The sequence below is a fragment of the Equus asinus genome, chromosome 3 (genome assembly GCF_041296235.1).
Source record: "Equus asinus isolate D_3611 breed Donkey chromosome 3, EquAss-T2T_v2, whole genome shotgun sequence".
Lineage (NCBI taxonomy): Eukaryota > Metazoa > Chordata > Mammalia > Perissodactyla > Equidae > Equus > Equus asinus.
Genome location: NC_091792.1, coordinates 101,473,759 through 101,491,249, shown reverse-complemented (window position 1 = coordinate 101,491,249; position 17,491 = coordinate 101,473,759). Strand labels below are relative to the sequence as shown.

Below are 17,491 nucleotides of genomic sequence, written 5' to 3'. Positions count from 1 at the left end.
AGAAGTTGATGGAGCAACAAGATAGCACAAGCATTGTGGACTCCTGGATGACCTCAAGAAGCATAGCTGCCAGACTTCTCTGGACTGCTCACTACCTCCTGGGTTATATCATGAGAGAGAAATAATTATCTATCTTTTTTGGACCGCTGGAGTTTTGGGGCGTCTCTGTTGCAGCAACTTAACCTATACTTAAACTAATATATCAATACAAAAAATTGCATAGCTTATGATATTTGGCAGTGCAGGAACATGAACCCAATTGTCCTGGCTCCCAAGCCCATGTTTTTCACTGTGGATGAATAAGGAGGCATCCTTGCAAATGGCAAATTCTGTTCTCTTCCTAAAGAGTATAACAACCCCTAAAAGGATGGAGCATGAAGCATAATTTGACAAAATTTATCATACCAACCAACCAATATCCACTTCTGTTGATCCAGGTAAATGAAACAGACAGAAGAAACTTGAAATATAGTGCTGGTGACTTTTGAAATCTTAGGTTAGAAAGGGAAAATTAATGGAAAAGCAAATTGAACTTGGAAAAATTAAAAGGAGAGGAGTGCAATCCAATAGATGTTGGCAGATGAGGTAGCAAGAAACTTATGACTGAAATAAGTAAAGGAAGTTTTACCGCATTCGTAAGGAACAAGTCTACAAGAAGGGAGATGAGGGGCTGGCCTGGTGGCATAGTGGTTAAGTTCACATGCTCTGCTTCTCTGGCCTGGGGTTCTCCGGTTTGGGTCTGGGCATGGACCTATGCACTGCTTATCAAGTTATGCTGTGGCAGGCTTCCCACATATAAAGTAGAGGAAGATGGGCATGGATGTTAGCTGAGGGCCACTCTTCCTCAGCAGAAAGAGAAGGATTGGTAGTGGATGTTAGCTCAGGGCTAATCTTCCTCAAAAAAAAAAAAAAAAAAGAAAAAAAGAAAAGAAAAGAAAGAAAGAAAGAAGAGAGATGAAGGTGGAGAGTAACCCCATGCACTAAAGAGCTGATCAACTGGTGAATATTCCTGATGGTAGAATTGTGGATAGTGAATAGGTTGAGACAAAAGCTAAGACTATAGAAGTGATATTGCTGTCAGAATATATAGTTATGTATGTAGGATTCTCTTCTAATTCAGTGGCAATATCTAGTAGTCAAAGAGACTTCCACTACATAAATTTTCTAAGCTCACAGAAAGGAATAATAACTGGCACCACAATGACTGTCCACAGGGAGAAATTATCTGAGAATTAGAAATGCCAGAACTAGGGTCACTGACCCAGCTCCAGGGTTGGCTGCCAAGGAGAGTGGCCAGTAGGTCAAGTCATCATACTCCAGGGGCATGTCATTTCATAGAATGCTCCTTAATGACATCAGATTTTAAAAGAGCATGTATTAAAGAGTAACACGAGCCTACAAGGATTGATATTTTCTTGTAGGATTACATAGTTTTTGCTTTTAAAAAGGACACCAAGAAATTTGCTAAGTTTGCGTTTTGTTTTTCAAGTAATATTTGCCACAAGAGGGTGAACAGAAACGGATGAAAGGATGGAACTGAGGATATAGTGCTACCTGATGACAAAGAAAAGGCAAAACTCCTTAACTTGTATTTTATTTATCTCCTCTCTCATAAAGAGTATTTTTTTTTAATGGACTAAGGTAGAATAAACATGATTAAAAGGCTACTGATATCCAATGTGGTAAATGAGCAACCAATTGTTTTAAGTGAGCTAAACTTTCCAGGCCTAAATGAATTATCCATGAAAGACTTTGCATAACTGATTGTAGAATGAATATTAGCTTCAGGAAGCCAGAGAAAAATAAGAAATGCCAAAAGATTGAAGAGGGGCAAATATTGTCCTGATTTTCAAAGAGAATAAAAAGCAGCAGAAGCAGGGGAGTGTTTGAGAATTATGTGTAAATTTAACAACGTCTAGAATGAATTTTTAAACAAAGGTTTTAACAACAGGGAAAGAAAGGGCTTATGAATGACTATTTCAATTTTTTTTTTCCAGAATATCTATCAAGTCTGAGTGGAAAAAAGAACTTATGAAGATGTTTTAAATGAAGAAACTTAAATAAAGGCACCACTTTAGAACTCTAAACCCTTGCTGGTCTAGCGTAACCACCAGCCCAGCAGTATTAGCATCACCTTGCAGCTTAATGGAAATGAAGAAGCTCAGGCCCCACCCCAGACCTTCTGAATTAGAACCTGCATTTTAACAGATCCCCCAGTGATCCCTATGTACTAAAATGTGAGAAGCGTTGATGTAGATAAGGTTACAAGAACCAACAAGGGATGGCAAAGCACCTAAAGACTAATAACATTAAGAAGTCATTACCACTTCTAGGGCTGAAGGAACAAAGGGAGGAAATTGTGAGACTGGAAGTGGTCAATATATTAAAAACCATTGAATTGCATACTTTAAATAAGTAAATTGTAGGATAGTGAACTATATCTCAGTTAAACTGTTAAAAAAGAAGAAAAAAACATGCAAAATCTATATGCTGAAATCTACGAAATATTAAAGAAAGAAAGCAGTGAAAAATAAATGTAGCGATATGCCATGTTCATGGATTGGAAGATCTGATATTGTTAAGATGTTAATTCTTCCCAATGATTCTATAAATTTAATGCAATCCCAATTAAATCCCACCATGACTTTTTGGTAGAATTTTATAAGCTTATTTTAAAATATTTATGGAAAGGCAAAGGAACTAGAATAGCCAATATGGTTTTGAAAGAGAACAAAGTTTGAGAGTTCATTTTCCCTTGTTTCAAGACTTATTAGTTACAGCAATTAAGGCAATGTAGTATTGGCAAAAGGGTAGACACATTGACCAATGAAACAGAATAGAAAGTCCAGAAATAGACAAGCACATGTATGCTCAATTGGTTTTTGACTAAGGTACAAAGGCAATTCAGGGGAGAAAGGATAGTCTTTTCAACAAGTGATGCTGGAAAAATTCCGTATATGAAAAAAGGAACCTCAATGTTTGTCTCACACCATATACAAAAATTAACTCAAAATAGATTGTAGACCTAAAGGGAAAAACTAAAACTATAAACTTCTAGAAGAAAAACAAAGATTTGGCACAGATTTCTTAGATAGACATCAAAAGCACAATCCATAAAAGAAAAAAGAAATCAATAAATTACACTCCATCAAATAAAAAAATCTGTGCTCTTTTAAAAGATTCTATTAAGAAAATGAAATGACCAACCTTAGAGAGAAAATATTCATAAGACACGTGTCTGATAAAGTACTATAACCAGCATCTACAAGAATAAATAATAAGAAAACAACCCAATTAAAAAATGGGTAAAAGACACATAACCAAAGAAGATATACAGATGGCAAATAAGCAAATGAAAAATGCTCAAGACCTTTAGTCATTGCATAAATGCAAATTAGAACCACACTGAGGTACCACTGCAAAACTACTAGAATGACTAGAAATTTAAAAACTGAATATACCTACTGCTGGTGGAGAACAGAACAACTGGAACCCCATATATCACCACAATAAGTTTTTGAACGTTTTTATCACCTCAAAAGGAAATCCCATACCCCTTTGCTATTGCCCCTCTAACACCTCATCCTCCTCAGTCCTGAGCAATTGCTAATTTACTTTCTATCTCTATAGATTTGCCTATTCTAGATATATGATATAAATGGAATGATGTAAGTGGTCTTTTGTGACTGACTTCTTTCACATAGCATAATGTTTAAAAGGTTCATCTATGTTGTATCATTTATCAGTACTTCTTTCTAAGGTTAAATAATACTCTCTTGAATGGATATAGCATATTTTGTTTATTCATCAGTTGATGAACAGGGCGATTGTTTTCACCTTTTGGCTATTGTGAATAATGCTATGAACACTCCTGTATAAGTTTTTGTGCGGACACATTTTAATTTCTCTTGGGTATATACCTAGGAGTGGCATTGCAGAGTCACAGGGTAACTCTATGTTTAACCATTTGAGGAACTGCCAAATTGTTTTCCAAAGTGGCTGTACTATTTGACACTGCTACCAACAGTGTACAAGTGATCCGATTTCTCTAGATTCTCGACAACACTTATGATTTTTCTTATGAGAGCCATCCTAGTGGGTATGAAGTGCTATCTCCTTCTAACGATGTCAAGAATCTTCTCATGTGCTTATTGGCCATTTGTATATCTTCTCTGGAGAAATGTTTCTTCAAATTCTTTAACTGTCTTTAAATTGGGTTGTAAGAGTTCTTCACGTATTCTAGATGCAAGTTCCTTATTAGATATATGATTTGCAAATATTTTCTCCTACCATGAAGGTTGTCTTTTCACTTTTTTGATAGTGTCATTTGAAGCACAAAAAGTTTTTAATTTTGATGGTCAAATTTATCTATTTTTTCTTTTGTTGCTTGTGCCTTTGATGTCATATCTAAGAATCTATTGCCAAATCTGAGGTCATGAAAATTTACCTCTATATTTTCTTTTAGTTTTATAGTTTTAGCTCTTCCATTTAGGTCTTTGATATGTTTTGAAATAATTTTTCTATATGGTATAAGGGTCTGAATGTATTCGATTGCATCTGCCTATCCAGTTGTCCCAGCATGTTTGTTGAAAAGATTATTCTTTCCCTACTGAATGGCCTTGTTAAAAATTAGTTGACCACAGACTTTGGTTTGTTTCTGGTCTGTCTTTATGTCTAACCTTATGCCAATACCACACTCTTGATTACTGTTGCTTTGTAGTAAAATTTGAAATCTGGAAGTTGGAGTCCTCCAAGTTTTGCCTAGTCTTGGTCCCTGAATTTCTATGTGAATTTTAGAATCAGATTGCCAGTTTCTACAAATAAGTCAGTTGACAGGGATTCTGATGAATTTGTAGATCAATTTGGGGAGTATTGCCATCTTAACGATGTTAAGTCTTCCAACCCATGAACATGAGATGTTTTTCCATTTACTTAGATTTTAAAAATTTCTTTTAGCAATGTTTTTAGGGTGTAAGTTTTGTGCTTCTTTTGTTACATTTATTCCTAAGTATTTTATTCTTTTTGATGCTATAGTAAATGAAATTATTTTCTTAATTTCACTTTTGGATTGTTCGTTCCAAGTGTGTAGAAAGACAATTGATTTTTGTGTATTGATCTATCAATACAACCTTGCTGAGCTTGTTTATTATTCTAACAATTCTTTAGTAGATTTCTCAGGATTTTCTCTATACTAGTTCATGTCATCTGCGAATAGAGATAGTTTTACTTTTTCCTCTCCAATTTAGATGTGTTTTACAATACTGGGACATTTTTACATATTATGTTGCAGGAGGAGTTCAGGATCTGTTTGTCAGTTATACTATCTGAAATGAAAGTGGCAATAGCTTCTAACTTATTCCCGGTCTCTTCTTGTGTTCCGTTCCAATTCATCATTTTTACTGGAGTCAAGGTGATCTTGTGTTAGATAGAGTTCTTTGATTGTAAGCCACAGAAACAAACTGTAGATAATTTAAGCTAAAAAGTAAAAATAGATTATGGAATGCATAAACTCTAACAATTTGTACTGCCTTTGTATCACTTAACTCAAGATTCAAACTTAGCAATGTCTGATTGGCCAAGCTTAGATCACATGCTTTCTTGGGGGTACTTTGGCGGTAAAAGGAAAGTAACTTTAGGAACCTCTTTTGCAGAGGCACTTACTTTCCACCAAGGTAGAATATTCATTGGAAAATTTCCCCAAATACGTTGGGATTCCATTAAAAAGGGAATAGATCCTGCATTACTAACAAAGTCAAATATTTACTAGAGATATTTTCTAAAATGCATACATGATGTCACTTCTATGCATAACCTCCTTGACTCTTCATTGCCCACAGGATCAAGTTGTAAATCCTCAGCATGGCAATAAAGGTTTTTTGTAGCCTAGCTACTAGCCTCATCTCTGTTTCAACACAGCTTAACATTTATGAATATATCAGACCTTGTGCTATAAGCTGAAACACAAATAAGCACTCTTGCCTTGAGACACTTACAGTCTGGTAAAAGATGTATATTAGTATGATCACTTCTCCATTGCCTAACTTGTCTTGTAATAATTGCTAGGGTGACTATAAGTCCTGGTCTTTACCTATTGTCCTAGTGTAGTTACTAAAAGCACCAACCCTCTTGCTCAATCTCAAGAGTTTCAAAGTTTGGACAATAAATTATAGGTCAGTCTAATTATAGCACACCTATGTTTTATCAGTTAACTCTGAGCAAAACAATTCTGTGAAGCACTAAATTTAAGATCCTAGCGGGAATGAGATGTTACATTCCTACTGGATAATTTCAGTAGAGTTTAATAAAAAGACTATTTGTAAGGGTGTGGGCAAAATGTAGAGAAACCACAAGGGGTTTACCCTGGGTTACCCTAGGGGAGTAACTGTGACCTCCAGTGGAGGGATGCAGCCAGCTTGCAATGGTGCCACAGCAAGGGAGCCTGGGAGAATCAATAGCCACACTCCTGTCTTTGTGGTACTGCTGTTGCCTCCCATTGCCTGAACTCAACTGGAATCTAAGGGAAAGCAAACCCTTTGAGTATAGGCTCCTAGGGGCAGAAAGGAGGATGGAGAGTGGGTCTGGCAAACAGATGTCCTCCATCAGGACTCACTGTTACTACCCTTTTACGATGGGGAGAAGAAAATGAGATGAAGACAGGCTAACTTGCTCAATGTCAGAAAGCTAATAAGTGGTAGTCTAGAGTTGAAGTGCTGTGTTCTCCCTACTCTACCAAGCTCCCTCTAAAGCTCCTATGCTCTAGCAAAGCATCCTTCCCACAGCATCATCACCCTTGAAACCAATGAATCTTTGCTCCTTCAGTTCCCTTGTTTAGAAAGTCTTCATTGCTCTTTCCTCTGTTCCACCTCCTTGGTGAAGCCTTTCCTGTTCTGACAGGCAGAGTGAACAGATCCTTCTATTGTGCTTTAAAATCCCATAATTCATATATCTTTTCTAGGATTTGGCTTATTTATCAGAGCTGTTTAAACATCTGTCTCTCAGCAGACTGCCCTGGTTAAGAGTCAGAAAGGCATCCTCATTTAAAAATGTTTAGTTGCTAGCACAGTGCTGGGCACAAAGTTAAAAAGATAATTTAATCCCTTAGTAACCCTCTGAGGGAGGAACTATTACTAAACAGATTTAAAGGTAAGAAAATTGAGGTACTGAGATGTTAAGTAATTTGCCCAGGTCACATAGCAATGAAGGGGTAAAGCCAGGATTTAAATAACTTCATAATGAGAACTGACATTCTGAAATAGTCTTTCTTGGCCAAAAGTAATTAAGGTGTATTTTTATTAAATATGTTTATGTCTACCTGCCAAAAAAAAAAAAATAAAGGGAGGGGGAAATTGAAGGCATTGCTCCTAGTCGGTGAAAAAATTTAGGCAGAAGCTGGGTAAATTGTGATGATTTTGTCCTAAAAGTGTTCCCTCAGATGAGATGTTGGAATAAGAGACATTAAGCTTTTGTGACAAGAATAAACTAACCTAGCCACAAAGGTAGGAGGACACATTCTTATAATCTAATCTGCTATTTTCAACATGAGCATTTACAAACAAAATAAGTGAATAAGAATAAAAACAATTAATTGAATCCGGCAGTCTGGTCTGGTCAATATAACACAAAATGGAGAGTTGGTTTGCAATTGCCCTAACATCTGACTGGCAGCGTGGAGCTGTCTTTGTACAGGGTTTACCCGAGACCACTGGTCCGTGGGCAGGGCCGCCGTCTAATCCTCCCCATGGGAGAAGGGACAGAATGTCCATATACATAGAGCTGCAGATTGAAGTACTTCTCTTCCCCCTGCCTTTGCATAGCACCCATCCACGTGGTAATCTTAATTCAACACTTACTGAGCGCCTATTGTATGCTTGACATACAATGGTGGTCCTTGTCTTCAAAAGATCTGAAGTCTAGCGGGCTGAAACTGGTCAAAACTGAAGAAGTTAGTGCCCTGCAAAGCTGGGCCCGCCCACAGACCGAAGGGGTCCCCATTCAGGGTCCCTTGTCTTTCTTTCACTGAGCACTTTCCCCTTACTCTCATTCCAGGAGGTTGCACCGCGTCCTACAAGTGGAATCCAGCCCGGGTGGCCTCAAGCCCCTCGATCCCTCCCCGGGCAGCTCATCGTCTACCTCGCAGCAGCCGGGCTGCGCCCGGAGCCCACTCACCCTTAGCCAAAGGCGGCGCGGCGCCTTCGAGTTCTGCGGCACCCCGGGGACAGACGCAAGGCCCCGAGAAACCTGGGTGTTGCAAGTCTCAGGTCAGACTCCGAGGCGTCCCGGTCTAAAGAGGCGCTTTGTCTTTCACCTAATTCAACAGACCCTGGATTTCCCTGAGGGCGCAATCCCGTCGGCGGATCGCAGCCCTTCCCCGCCTCACCGTGCTTTCCCTGCGCTTCAATCCAACCGGTCCCCCGCCCGACCGGTGGCTATCCTCCGTCACCTCGTCGTCGTGGGCCTCCCTCTTGGGCCCCAAGAGGGGCCGCGGGAATCTACAGCACCTCTGACACAACTCGCCGCCCGGCCTTTGCCCAGGCGCCGCGCCACCCGGCACGCACCATGACCCTGCCATTCGCCCGCCACACCGACGAGCAGAAACGCCCTAACATCTGCTGAGAAAATCCCTTCCCACGGCGGGGGAGTTCCAGTCCCACGTGCCGGAGCCGCCCGGACTCCACAGTCCCCTGCCCGGGGCCATCCCGGCCCCCCCCCCCCCCAACCCCCCAGCCAGCCGCAGCCCCGCGCGCCTCCGGGTCGTCGGGGTTGTCTCCGGCGATCGAATCAAGTCGGCTGAGACCCCATGTGTGACCAGCGAGCTCTCGTTACAGCCGGGGGCGGCCTGCGACCCCGCGCTCTGGGCAGTCTACAGCTGCCTTAATTCTCCAGCGGGGGCGTCCTTTTCTTCCTCCCCAGCAGGCGGTGGCTTGTAGTCCACGGCAGCAACTACTACGGCCTCTTCCTCTCGACTGGTCCCCTACCCGGCCGCACGCTACAGTGACAGCTTCTAGCTGCCTGTCTTTTCGTCTCTGCCTTATCAAGAGTATTGTGGAGAGGCAACTCTTCCCTCGTGGGGTCTGCCCAGCCCCACTTCGGTCGCCCACCCCTGGTGGCCCGCGCCCCTTCCAAGCCGGTTCCTCCGGGTGGGGCGTGCTGGCCCGGGGCTAACTTTCCGCAAGATGCTGTCCCCGCGGACCCGCCTTGCCCGTGTCCCTTCCCCCTCTCCGCAGCCGCTCTAGCTACCCGCTTCGCGAAGCGCGTGGCGGGACCTGGGCTGGGACCTCCGCGCCCAGGCTTTTACTCGGACTCCAGCACGTGGTGGAACGGGGGGTGGCAGCCAGTGCACAGGCTGGGGGCGTCACGGTGGCACCGGAGAGGGTCATTTCGGGGCCGACGGCAACATTCGGGGAGGGCGAGCCCTGCGGCCTGAGCTTGCCGACCCGGGTCGGAGACCCACCCACCATCCTCCTTCCCACCGCCCCAGCCCGGGCGCGCAGGCTCACACCCCTTCCTGGGGAAGCGAATGGTCCCTTCCAGGCGGGTGGCCATGTTGCTCTAATAAAGCAGGAGGGGCGGCGGCGTGGGGGGAGCAGATGCTGCTGGCTGCGAGCGGGAGCCGGCCGCGAGCACAGCGCAGCCGCGAGGGAGCCGCGGGGGAGGCGAGCCGGAGCCGGAGGAGCAGCGAGTGTCGGCGGAGAGCACCCGGGCGCAGCCGGAGCCGGAGCCGCAGCCGCGATGGCCGTGGCCGTGGGGAGACCGTCTGTGAGTGCTGGGGCCTCGCTTCCCTCGCCGGCTGCTCCTCCGGCGCTGGGTAGTCCCTGCTTTCGCGCGGGTGCTGGCGGGGAATACGGGGGACCCGGGTGGGGGCTCCGGACGGTGGCCGCTGCGGCTTGGCTGTGGGTGTGTGCATGAATTTGGGCGCGCATCGGGGGCCATGGGGAGGGCGAGCAGCCCAGAGGCTCCTCTACTACGTGATGCAACAGTGCATCGCCTCGTCGCGCCCCGATTCCGGGGATGTGGGAGAAAAAGGACCCCTCTCTTAATTTCCCATTAAACGGATTCTTTACGCCGCGGTGTTTCTCGGCTGCCTCCCTCTCCCCGCGCACACCTTTTCCCTCGTGACAGCCGAGAAAGGCGCCGAGTGCGGGGGTTTCTTGCCGGCTCCGCGGCGCCGAGGGGCGACCAGGGCGTGGGAATTGTTGGCCAAAGAGCTGTGTGTCACACAGCTGTAGAAGCGGTTCAAAAATAAAGGGGTGGGATTTCCGTGGTGGCTTCCCCAGTGCATTGTGAGATTCTGGACACCCTCAGGCACCACCCGGGTGACCAGGGCCCTGCCCAGGATGTGGACAAAAGCCGTAGATACACACACAAAGTTTTCAAAAGGCCCCCTTGTCGTGGTGGGTGGAAGTATTAAAATGCTCTCCGGCTGGAAGGCCGGGGGCGGCGGGCCGCGGAGGCGGGGACGCGGGGAAGAGGAAGGGAGGGCGTGTGCCTGGAGGAGCGGGTGTCCCGCCGCCCGGAGCGAGGGAGGAAGGGAGGGAGATGCCCCTGGCCGGAGTTTGCTCCCGGGGTGCAAGGCTCAGACCGGGCCCGGGGGCAGCCGGACTTGGAGGGTGCGGTTTCAGTCGGCACTCGGCATCCCCGGGTGGAAGGCGGAGGAAGGGGCGGCGGCGGCCTTTCCTTTTTCTTGAAAGGAGCAGGGCGGCCTGGGCAAGGCGGAGTCCTCTTTCTTTCTCTTTCCCCATTTCTTTGTCGATGTTCAAAGTCCACTTTCGCCCCACGGGCTTGGGGGCGCCTCGGGCGACGTTCTTCCCGCTCTCCCACCTCCTTTTCCCTCTCTCCCCCTCTCCTTCCCCTAACTGTGTAGCTGCAGGTGGTGGCTTGAGAGATTTTGTAGTTGTAGACGAAAGTTCGGGAGATACGGGAAGCTCTCATACCCCAGACATGCGAGGCTGTGCTCTCGGACTCACGGCTCTTCCTCTTGATCCTCCCGGATACACGCGCCTTTTGGCCCCCACGCCCCACACGCCCGGGAAGTTCGCTGGGTCCCTCTGCGTGTTCTAACTCGGTTTGGTGGTTCGGCTGCCGCGGTGTTTTCACAGACGTGTTCCATAATCAGAAAATGTGCAGTGGTCACATTAAAGTCTAACTGTGGGCCTTTTAGTTTAATTTTAAACTCTAATATTTAATGACTTACTCTTCAGAATTCAGTTCTCTTGTATACAAATTGTGCTCTGGATAATCCTAGTGGTCATAGATTGTTGTTACTGAGGGTATTTGCATAGTCTCCGGATTCATCCCTTTATTTTTCTGGTGAGGAAATTGAGATCCAGAGAGGTCAAGTTTGTCTGGTTAAATTACTCCCTCTGGCACCCTATACTTATTTCTAGGGCACAGATTCAGATAACTAAAATAACAGTATCTGTTTTAAATAATTGGAGAGCTTCTAGGAATGCAAACGTTCCCGGGGAGGGAGGTCTTTTCCAGTAACACCTATTGCTGGTGCATTCTTGAGACGGGCAGGGGAGGGGGGAGGTGGAAGAAATAATTTGCTGCACATTTTCTATAAATTAGTTCATATATGTCAGTTAAATAGGAACAGTATGTGGATTTAAGATTTAGTTGTGTGGCCATAATCGTATCCAACACCAGGTCTGCCAACCAGATGTGAGCTTAATCCCACAGAATTCTTGTGTAAGACCTCTCTCATTCAAATAGTAGAGGCGAGTTTTTAAAGTGTATGTGTGCAGAGGAGGTAAATGCTTTCTCTGCACATTCCCTGTTGTCACTGGAATTAAGATTAATTTACTTACAGTTTAAAAACAGAAGACTTTTGGGGACTGAGTTGTGGAATGAGTGATCAAGAGTTGACTACAAAGTTGAAGTCTTTTCATACATTTCCAAGGAGTTGTTCCACTGTTTCACTGTGTTCATTCAGTTTCTGTCTTAAGTGTGGTGTCTGCAATTATGTCTTCAAACAACCCTGGTGAATGCAAAAGATTCTCCAAACCCAGCTCCTGGGGATTGGCACTGCATCCTTCACAGTAGAATTCTCTGCCCGTCCTGTTCCCTTATCTAGCTTATGATTTGAATGAAAGAAAAGAAGGGTGTGTTGAGAGAAAAGAATCACTCCAAAGTTGATTTGTGTGTGAATGGAGTTTCTTTAGTTACTCCTTTAGAATTAGATTTTTTTTTAAAGTTGCTTAGGAAAATAGGAACCGATCTCTTTTAGCTACAAACTGCCTGGCCCATCCAGACTGAAGGAAAGTTCAGTCGGAGTCATTTGCCCTCAACTTTAGACATTCTTGAATTTGAACATCTTTAGTGTGATATCCCAGGTATATGTGACATTTTACTGGGCAAAAATCCTCATGTGTCGAACGCAGACTGTCTTATGAAGTGGTTATATTCAGTTGTAACCATTTAAACCTCAAGGCTAAATTCAGATGTTTCTTAAGTGGATTTGTTGTTGGCTGGAAAACAAAAGCTTCAGCTGAGTTGATACTGTTTATTTCCATTTTGATCTTGACCCCTACCTTCTCCATTTTCCCACAGACAGTTTTTGGGCTTGGCTCTGCTCTTTCCAGAATGTAACTGATGATTAGCAAGAGCATTTCTCCCCTAGGGATGTGTCCATATTTTGGATGAGTTAGTATTTTTACTTCCAAGTCCCAGGTCAGCTATTATCTTTAAACAGAGCATGGTAATTTACCCTACCTGAGAATCGGGCTTTACAGTGCTGATCCACTCTCTCTTAAGGTGTGGTGTTCAAGTTATAGAGTCTAGGAGTTGAAAGGAACTTTAGAGGCCATTTGGTTCAGCCTCCTCCCCAATGCAGAAATATTTCTTACTTTATCCCTAACAGAAGGTATGTGTTTAAATTTTCCCAGTGGTGGAGATTCTTCTATGATATCCTTCAAGAAACACATTTAATTGTTTTTTTTTTTTTTTGCCTGTTTAGCCAAAAGAAATCGAAAGCCAAGTTCATTTACTCACTCATTTAACACTATTTGAGTGCCTCCTATGTACCAGGTATTGTTCTAGATGCTGAGGATACAGCTGTAGATATGAGAGAAATTTCTTTCTTACCTGGAGCTTTTATTTTCTGAGAGATGTGGTGTCCATATGTATTAAAGTGACAGACGTCAGTGAATTTTGTAAGCCATTTAGAGAGAAAGGGAATTATGTGCGTATTGCTGAGTCAACAATTATGATGCAGGTAAAGGATCTTATCTGAGGATCACTGTAGACAGTTCCTGAAGATATGGTCCCTCTTCAGCAGGAGGAGGGTGGGGACTGACAGTGAAATGTTATTTCCCCTTGCTATATAATTGCCATTTCTATGACTTGAGGATGTGGCCCCCATACGGAGGGCTCTGGCTGTTATATTTGGAGGAAGATTAGTGGAGCTGAAAAAGGTCCAGGAGTTGGCCATCTAAGTGATAAAGGGGCTGTCATCCATGGGGAGTTTTGAAAAATTAAAACTCTTTAGTCAATGATATAAATTATACACATTGAGGCTCTATAAGCAGTTATTAAGGAACGCAAGAAGTGTTTGAGGTGCAGTAATCCCTGCTTTCTAAATCTTTTGAAAGCTGTAGATAATTATCTTTTAAAATATCGTCTTTAAAAATAATGTGTCTTTATCACAATGAAAGATAGACCCGAGGAACTGATTAAAAGAACAAAACTACGATATCCCACCATCCTGATGTAACAGCTCTTAGGTTGTTAGTGTGTTTTCATCCACTTTTTGAGGTTTATAGCAGCAAGCATAACCCATCTTGCATAAACTGCTGCTTAGAAACCAAACTGTGTGCCTGGATGGGCCCTATCTATTTGGACAGTAAAATAATGGAGGGAGCAGATGCTTCATGCTTTTGCAGGGGCCACCCTATGTCTGTGGCCAGACAAAGGAACGAATGATTTGGATCGCCTGCTTTGATTGATTGCTGAAAGACCCAGCGTTTGCACCCATGGTGATGCCATAGCTAAGAATGATCTTTGGGTTTTGACTCCCTGTGGAGCAGGCTACAATCAGAGTTTTCTGTGCCTGTGTTTCTCTTTGTAGGACCTTAAACTTGTTTGAGGGGATAGGGGCTGCTCTTGGGTTTTATCATTTATTGAGAACTTTCAGCTAGACTTGTCTCAACTGGGGTCAGTGAAACTGAACCACTATTTAAACAAAGACCCAGGAGATCTAAAGCTTCTGTCCTTTTTCCCAAGCAGACCTACTTTACAGTATAATTGATACCCCCTTTGTTTTGTTTTGTTTAAATTGACAGAAACTCCCTTCCAACTAAACAATACCTCTCCTGACCCACTCAGGCCTGCTGGCAGCCCGTCAGTGCAGTGGCTGTTGCTCGTAAGAACAATACTTGGGCTCAGGTGATACAAATTCTGAAAAGCATTTGCTGGGTGATCTAAAATCAAATTTGCATCGTCTGCAGTAGAAATCAGGAGTCTGTTCCCTGACAGGACCAGAGCCGTGGCGTTAGAGCCACTTTTCTTAGGATCTGTGCCAGTGAGTATGAGCGCCTCGCTCAAAAGGCTGCAGGAAGTCGAGTTGTGTGGGCACATTCTGTCCACCTGCTGAAATGTGACCATGTGGGACCGAGTGTGATGTGCTGATGGCGGGGCAGGCTGAGGTGCAGAAAGGCTTCGCGCTCCAAAAAGGAATTCTTTCGTACCTGACAAGTGGGAGCTTTGTTCTTGCATTTTCTTCTTCTTCTTTTTTTTTTTTTGGTACTTTAAAAGTTGTGGTAAAAATACTCATAATATAAAATGTATCTGATTGTTTTTGATAATTAAGTAACATTCCTTTGGGAAGAATTTATGATTTTCTTATTTTCTAATTTTTTTCTTGGAAAAGTAGAATCACAGTCATGTATATAGGTTAGAAGTGGAAAAACAAAACACCCCTCAACATGTGAACACATCCATAGTCATTCTTGGCTTCCTCCTCCATCTGCTTCATCAGATATTTCTTGTGCACTTTCTGTGTATGGGTGCTGAGGTTATGATGTTGAGTACTTGAGATGCTATCTCTGCTGCTGTCATAAAATTTCTCTGAAGGACGAACAAGCAATTGGACTTAGCAAGGAATGCGAAGTGGAAAAGTGTTCCAAGCCAAGGGAACAGCATGTGCACAGCTCTGGAAGTGAGAGAGAGAGGCTCTTAAAAAAAATCCAGCGTAGCTGAGCCATCAGCATTCAGGACGGGGTAGAGTAGACAGACAGGAGGCTGGGAAGGTTGGAAAAGATCAGATCACACAGTGCATTCTTCAAGACATATGTGTGATTACTACAAAACTCTTTAAGTATTTTGTATCCTGTCCCCCAACTTAGGATATCTCAGCTTCTGGGAATTGGTTGGTGGCAGACACTGAAAATCTGCAGAGTACTATCTCTTCAGGGTTCAGTAGAGGAGAGGGGAGATGAGAAAGGATCAGGAGCTGATTCCTTTCATGGCCAAATTGGGCCCTGAGGAACAGAGGAAGCAAAGACTGAGGAAGGACACAAAGAGAAAGATGAGGGGTCCAGTGACAACACGCCCAGCATAGGTCTTCCTCTGTCCAGTCTTCTCAAGATGTGGAACTAGAAATTCTAGTTTTCTTAGACAGTGAAGCAGCTGAGTCCTGCAGCAGGAATGGTGGGACTCCTCCCACGTTGAACTGCAGGGGCCCATCAGTGTCGTCCATAAAGAAAATTAAAAACCCGTTGGATCCTATGAAAGTAGGAGGAAAGTCTTAAAAGTCAGGGCTGTCTTAAGACTTAATACCTTTTTCATTCTTATCATCCCTTTGTGTGCCCTTTTCTTGCCAATGTAAGTTTCGTGAATCTCCTTAAGGGTGCCCATTGAATTTACTCAGACCTGCAGTTGGAAGGAAAAGCCTTGACCAAAACCTCTGCATGGAAAGCCTGTTCAGCAACTTGATTTTTATTTGTTTAATTAATTAATACTGTTTTTGCTGAGGAAGATTCACCCTGAGCAAACGTCTGTGCCAATCTACCTCTATTTTTCTGAATGTGGGCCATCAGTACAGCATAGCCGCTAACATAGCAGTGTAGGTCCGCACCCGGGAGCTGAACCAGGGCCACTGAAGCAGAGTGTGCCAAACTTAACCATTAGGCCACTGGGGCTGGCCCAGCATCTTGACTTTTAAATTTTTTCTATTTAAATTACTGTCAAGACAGTTATCTTACGTTATCCTCATGAAATTCGTGAGAAATGATATAGACAAGGAAACTGAGGCACAAAGAAGTTGTCACTTACCTAATATGGTACACCAGTGAATGGGAGAGCTAGACTTCAGAACCAACAGCTCTTAGACCAACATGCATACAAACCTGCCATTTGTATTGGTCACTTAGGCTGAATTATACTGAGGTAACATTTGGTCCCAAGTTTGGGTAGCTTACACAGCAAAGGTTTATTTATCACTTAGGGTCCTTGTCTGTTCCATCCTCTGAGATCTCTGTGTCGGCCCAGGACCCAGGCTGAGGGACTGTTCTCTCTCTGGACAGTGTGAGTCTGGGGGCAGAGGAAAAAGAGACATGCTGAATGCTGAGCTGACCCTTCCAGCTCTTAGAGGGGTCAGTTCCACACGAACTTCACTGGCCAGAGTAAATGGTCACTCCTAAATTCAACAGGATGGAGATGGATAATCTTTCTGCAAAGAGTGGCACTGCCAATCACTTGGCCAAGCCTGAGGGCCGTGGGATGGGGATGTAAATCCTCCCCTCGGGAGGGGCAGGGAATATTTTGAATAAGAGTTCACCGCACCTTCCTCATCGGGGAGTCAAATATAGAGCCGAGGGTCTTTATTATTTTAAAAGAATTGTCTCCCTGTCTATAATGATTTTTCTCACTCTGTTTGTCTTACTCTGATTCTAGCTGGACGTGGTAGAATGATGGGAGACAGAGAAAGAGTGTGTGTGTGTGTTAAGCAATCAGAATGAACTGAAGGCAGAGTGTGATCATTCCTATTGTTCACTCACAATGAGATGCGCTTCCAGTAGCACCATCACCAAGTAAGTGATGTGTGGTGACCTTCTGAAAGACGTTCTGTGCTGCTGTCTGGTGGCCCAGCTCTGGGACTGTACTCTCTGGGAAATGGTTTTGAGGCCATTAGGACTTCCAGCTGCTTGACAGAATTATTTCCCTTGGGGCACTTCCAAATCAGTCCTCTCCCAGCCCGTCTGTTCCTACATGCAGATGCTCAGATGGCACCTTTCTTTTCCTGACTTGGTTTTCTCTGACTGAGAGGCGGTAGTATATTGCATTCTGTTCAAGAATGTGGGCTCTGGAGCCAGACTGCTGGGGTGCTAGGCTCTCAGCTCTGCCATTTAACCACCTTTGTGACCTTAGGCAAGTGGCTCACCGGCCACCTCATCTGTAAAAAATAATAGTACCTTCCTCAAAGATTGACAGGATTAAATGAGTTAGTCCACACAAAGTGCTTGAGACGTTTGTCCTCAATAAACGGGAAAAGAAT

General features: G+C 44.0%; 1 protein-coding gene across 9 annotated transcripts in view; it reads left to right on the top strand.

The window, feature by feature from the left end:
• SEPTIN11 (septin 11) overlaps positions 1 to 17,491 on the top strand; it is a 125,314-nt gene that overhangs the window by 29,052 nt on the left and 78,771 nt on the right. For all 9 annotated transcript variants that reach the window (XM_014865578.3, XM_014865571.3, XM_044766183.2 and 6 more), the window contains exon 2: positions 8,047 to 9,756. In XM_014865578.3, coding sequence (XP_014721064.3) covers positions 9,730 to 9,756 — 27 coding nt within the window. In that variant the 5' untranslated portion in view covers positions 8,047 to 9,729. The remainder of the gene's footprint in view (positions 1 to 8,046; positions 9,757 to 17,491) is intronic.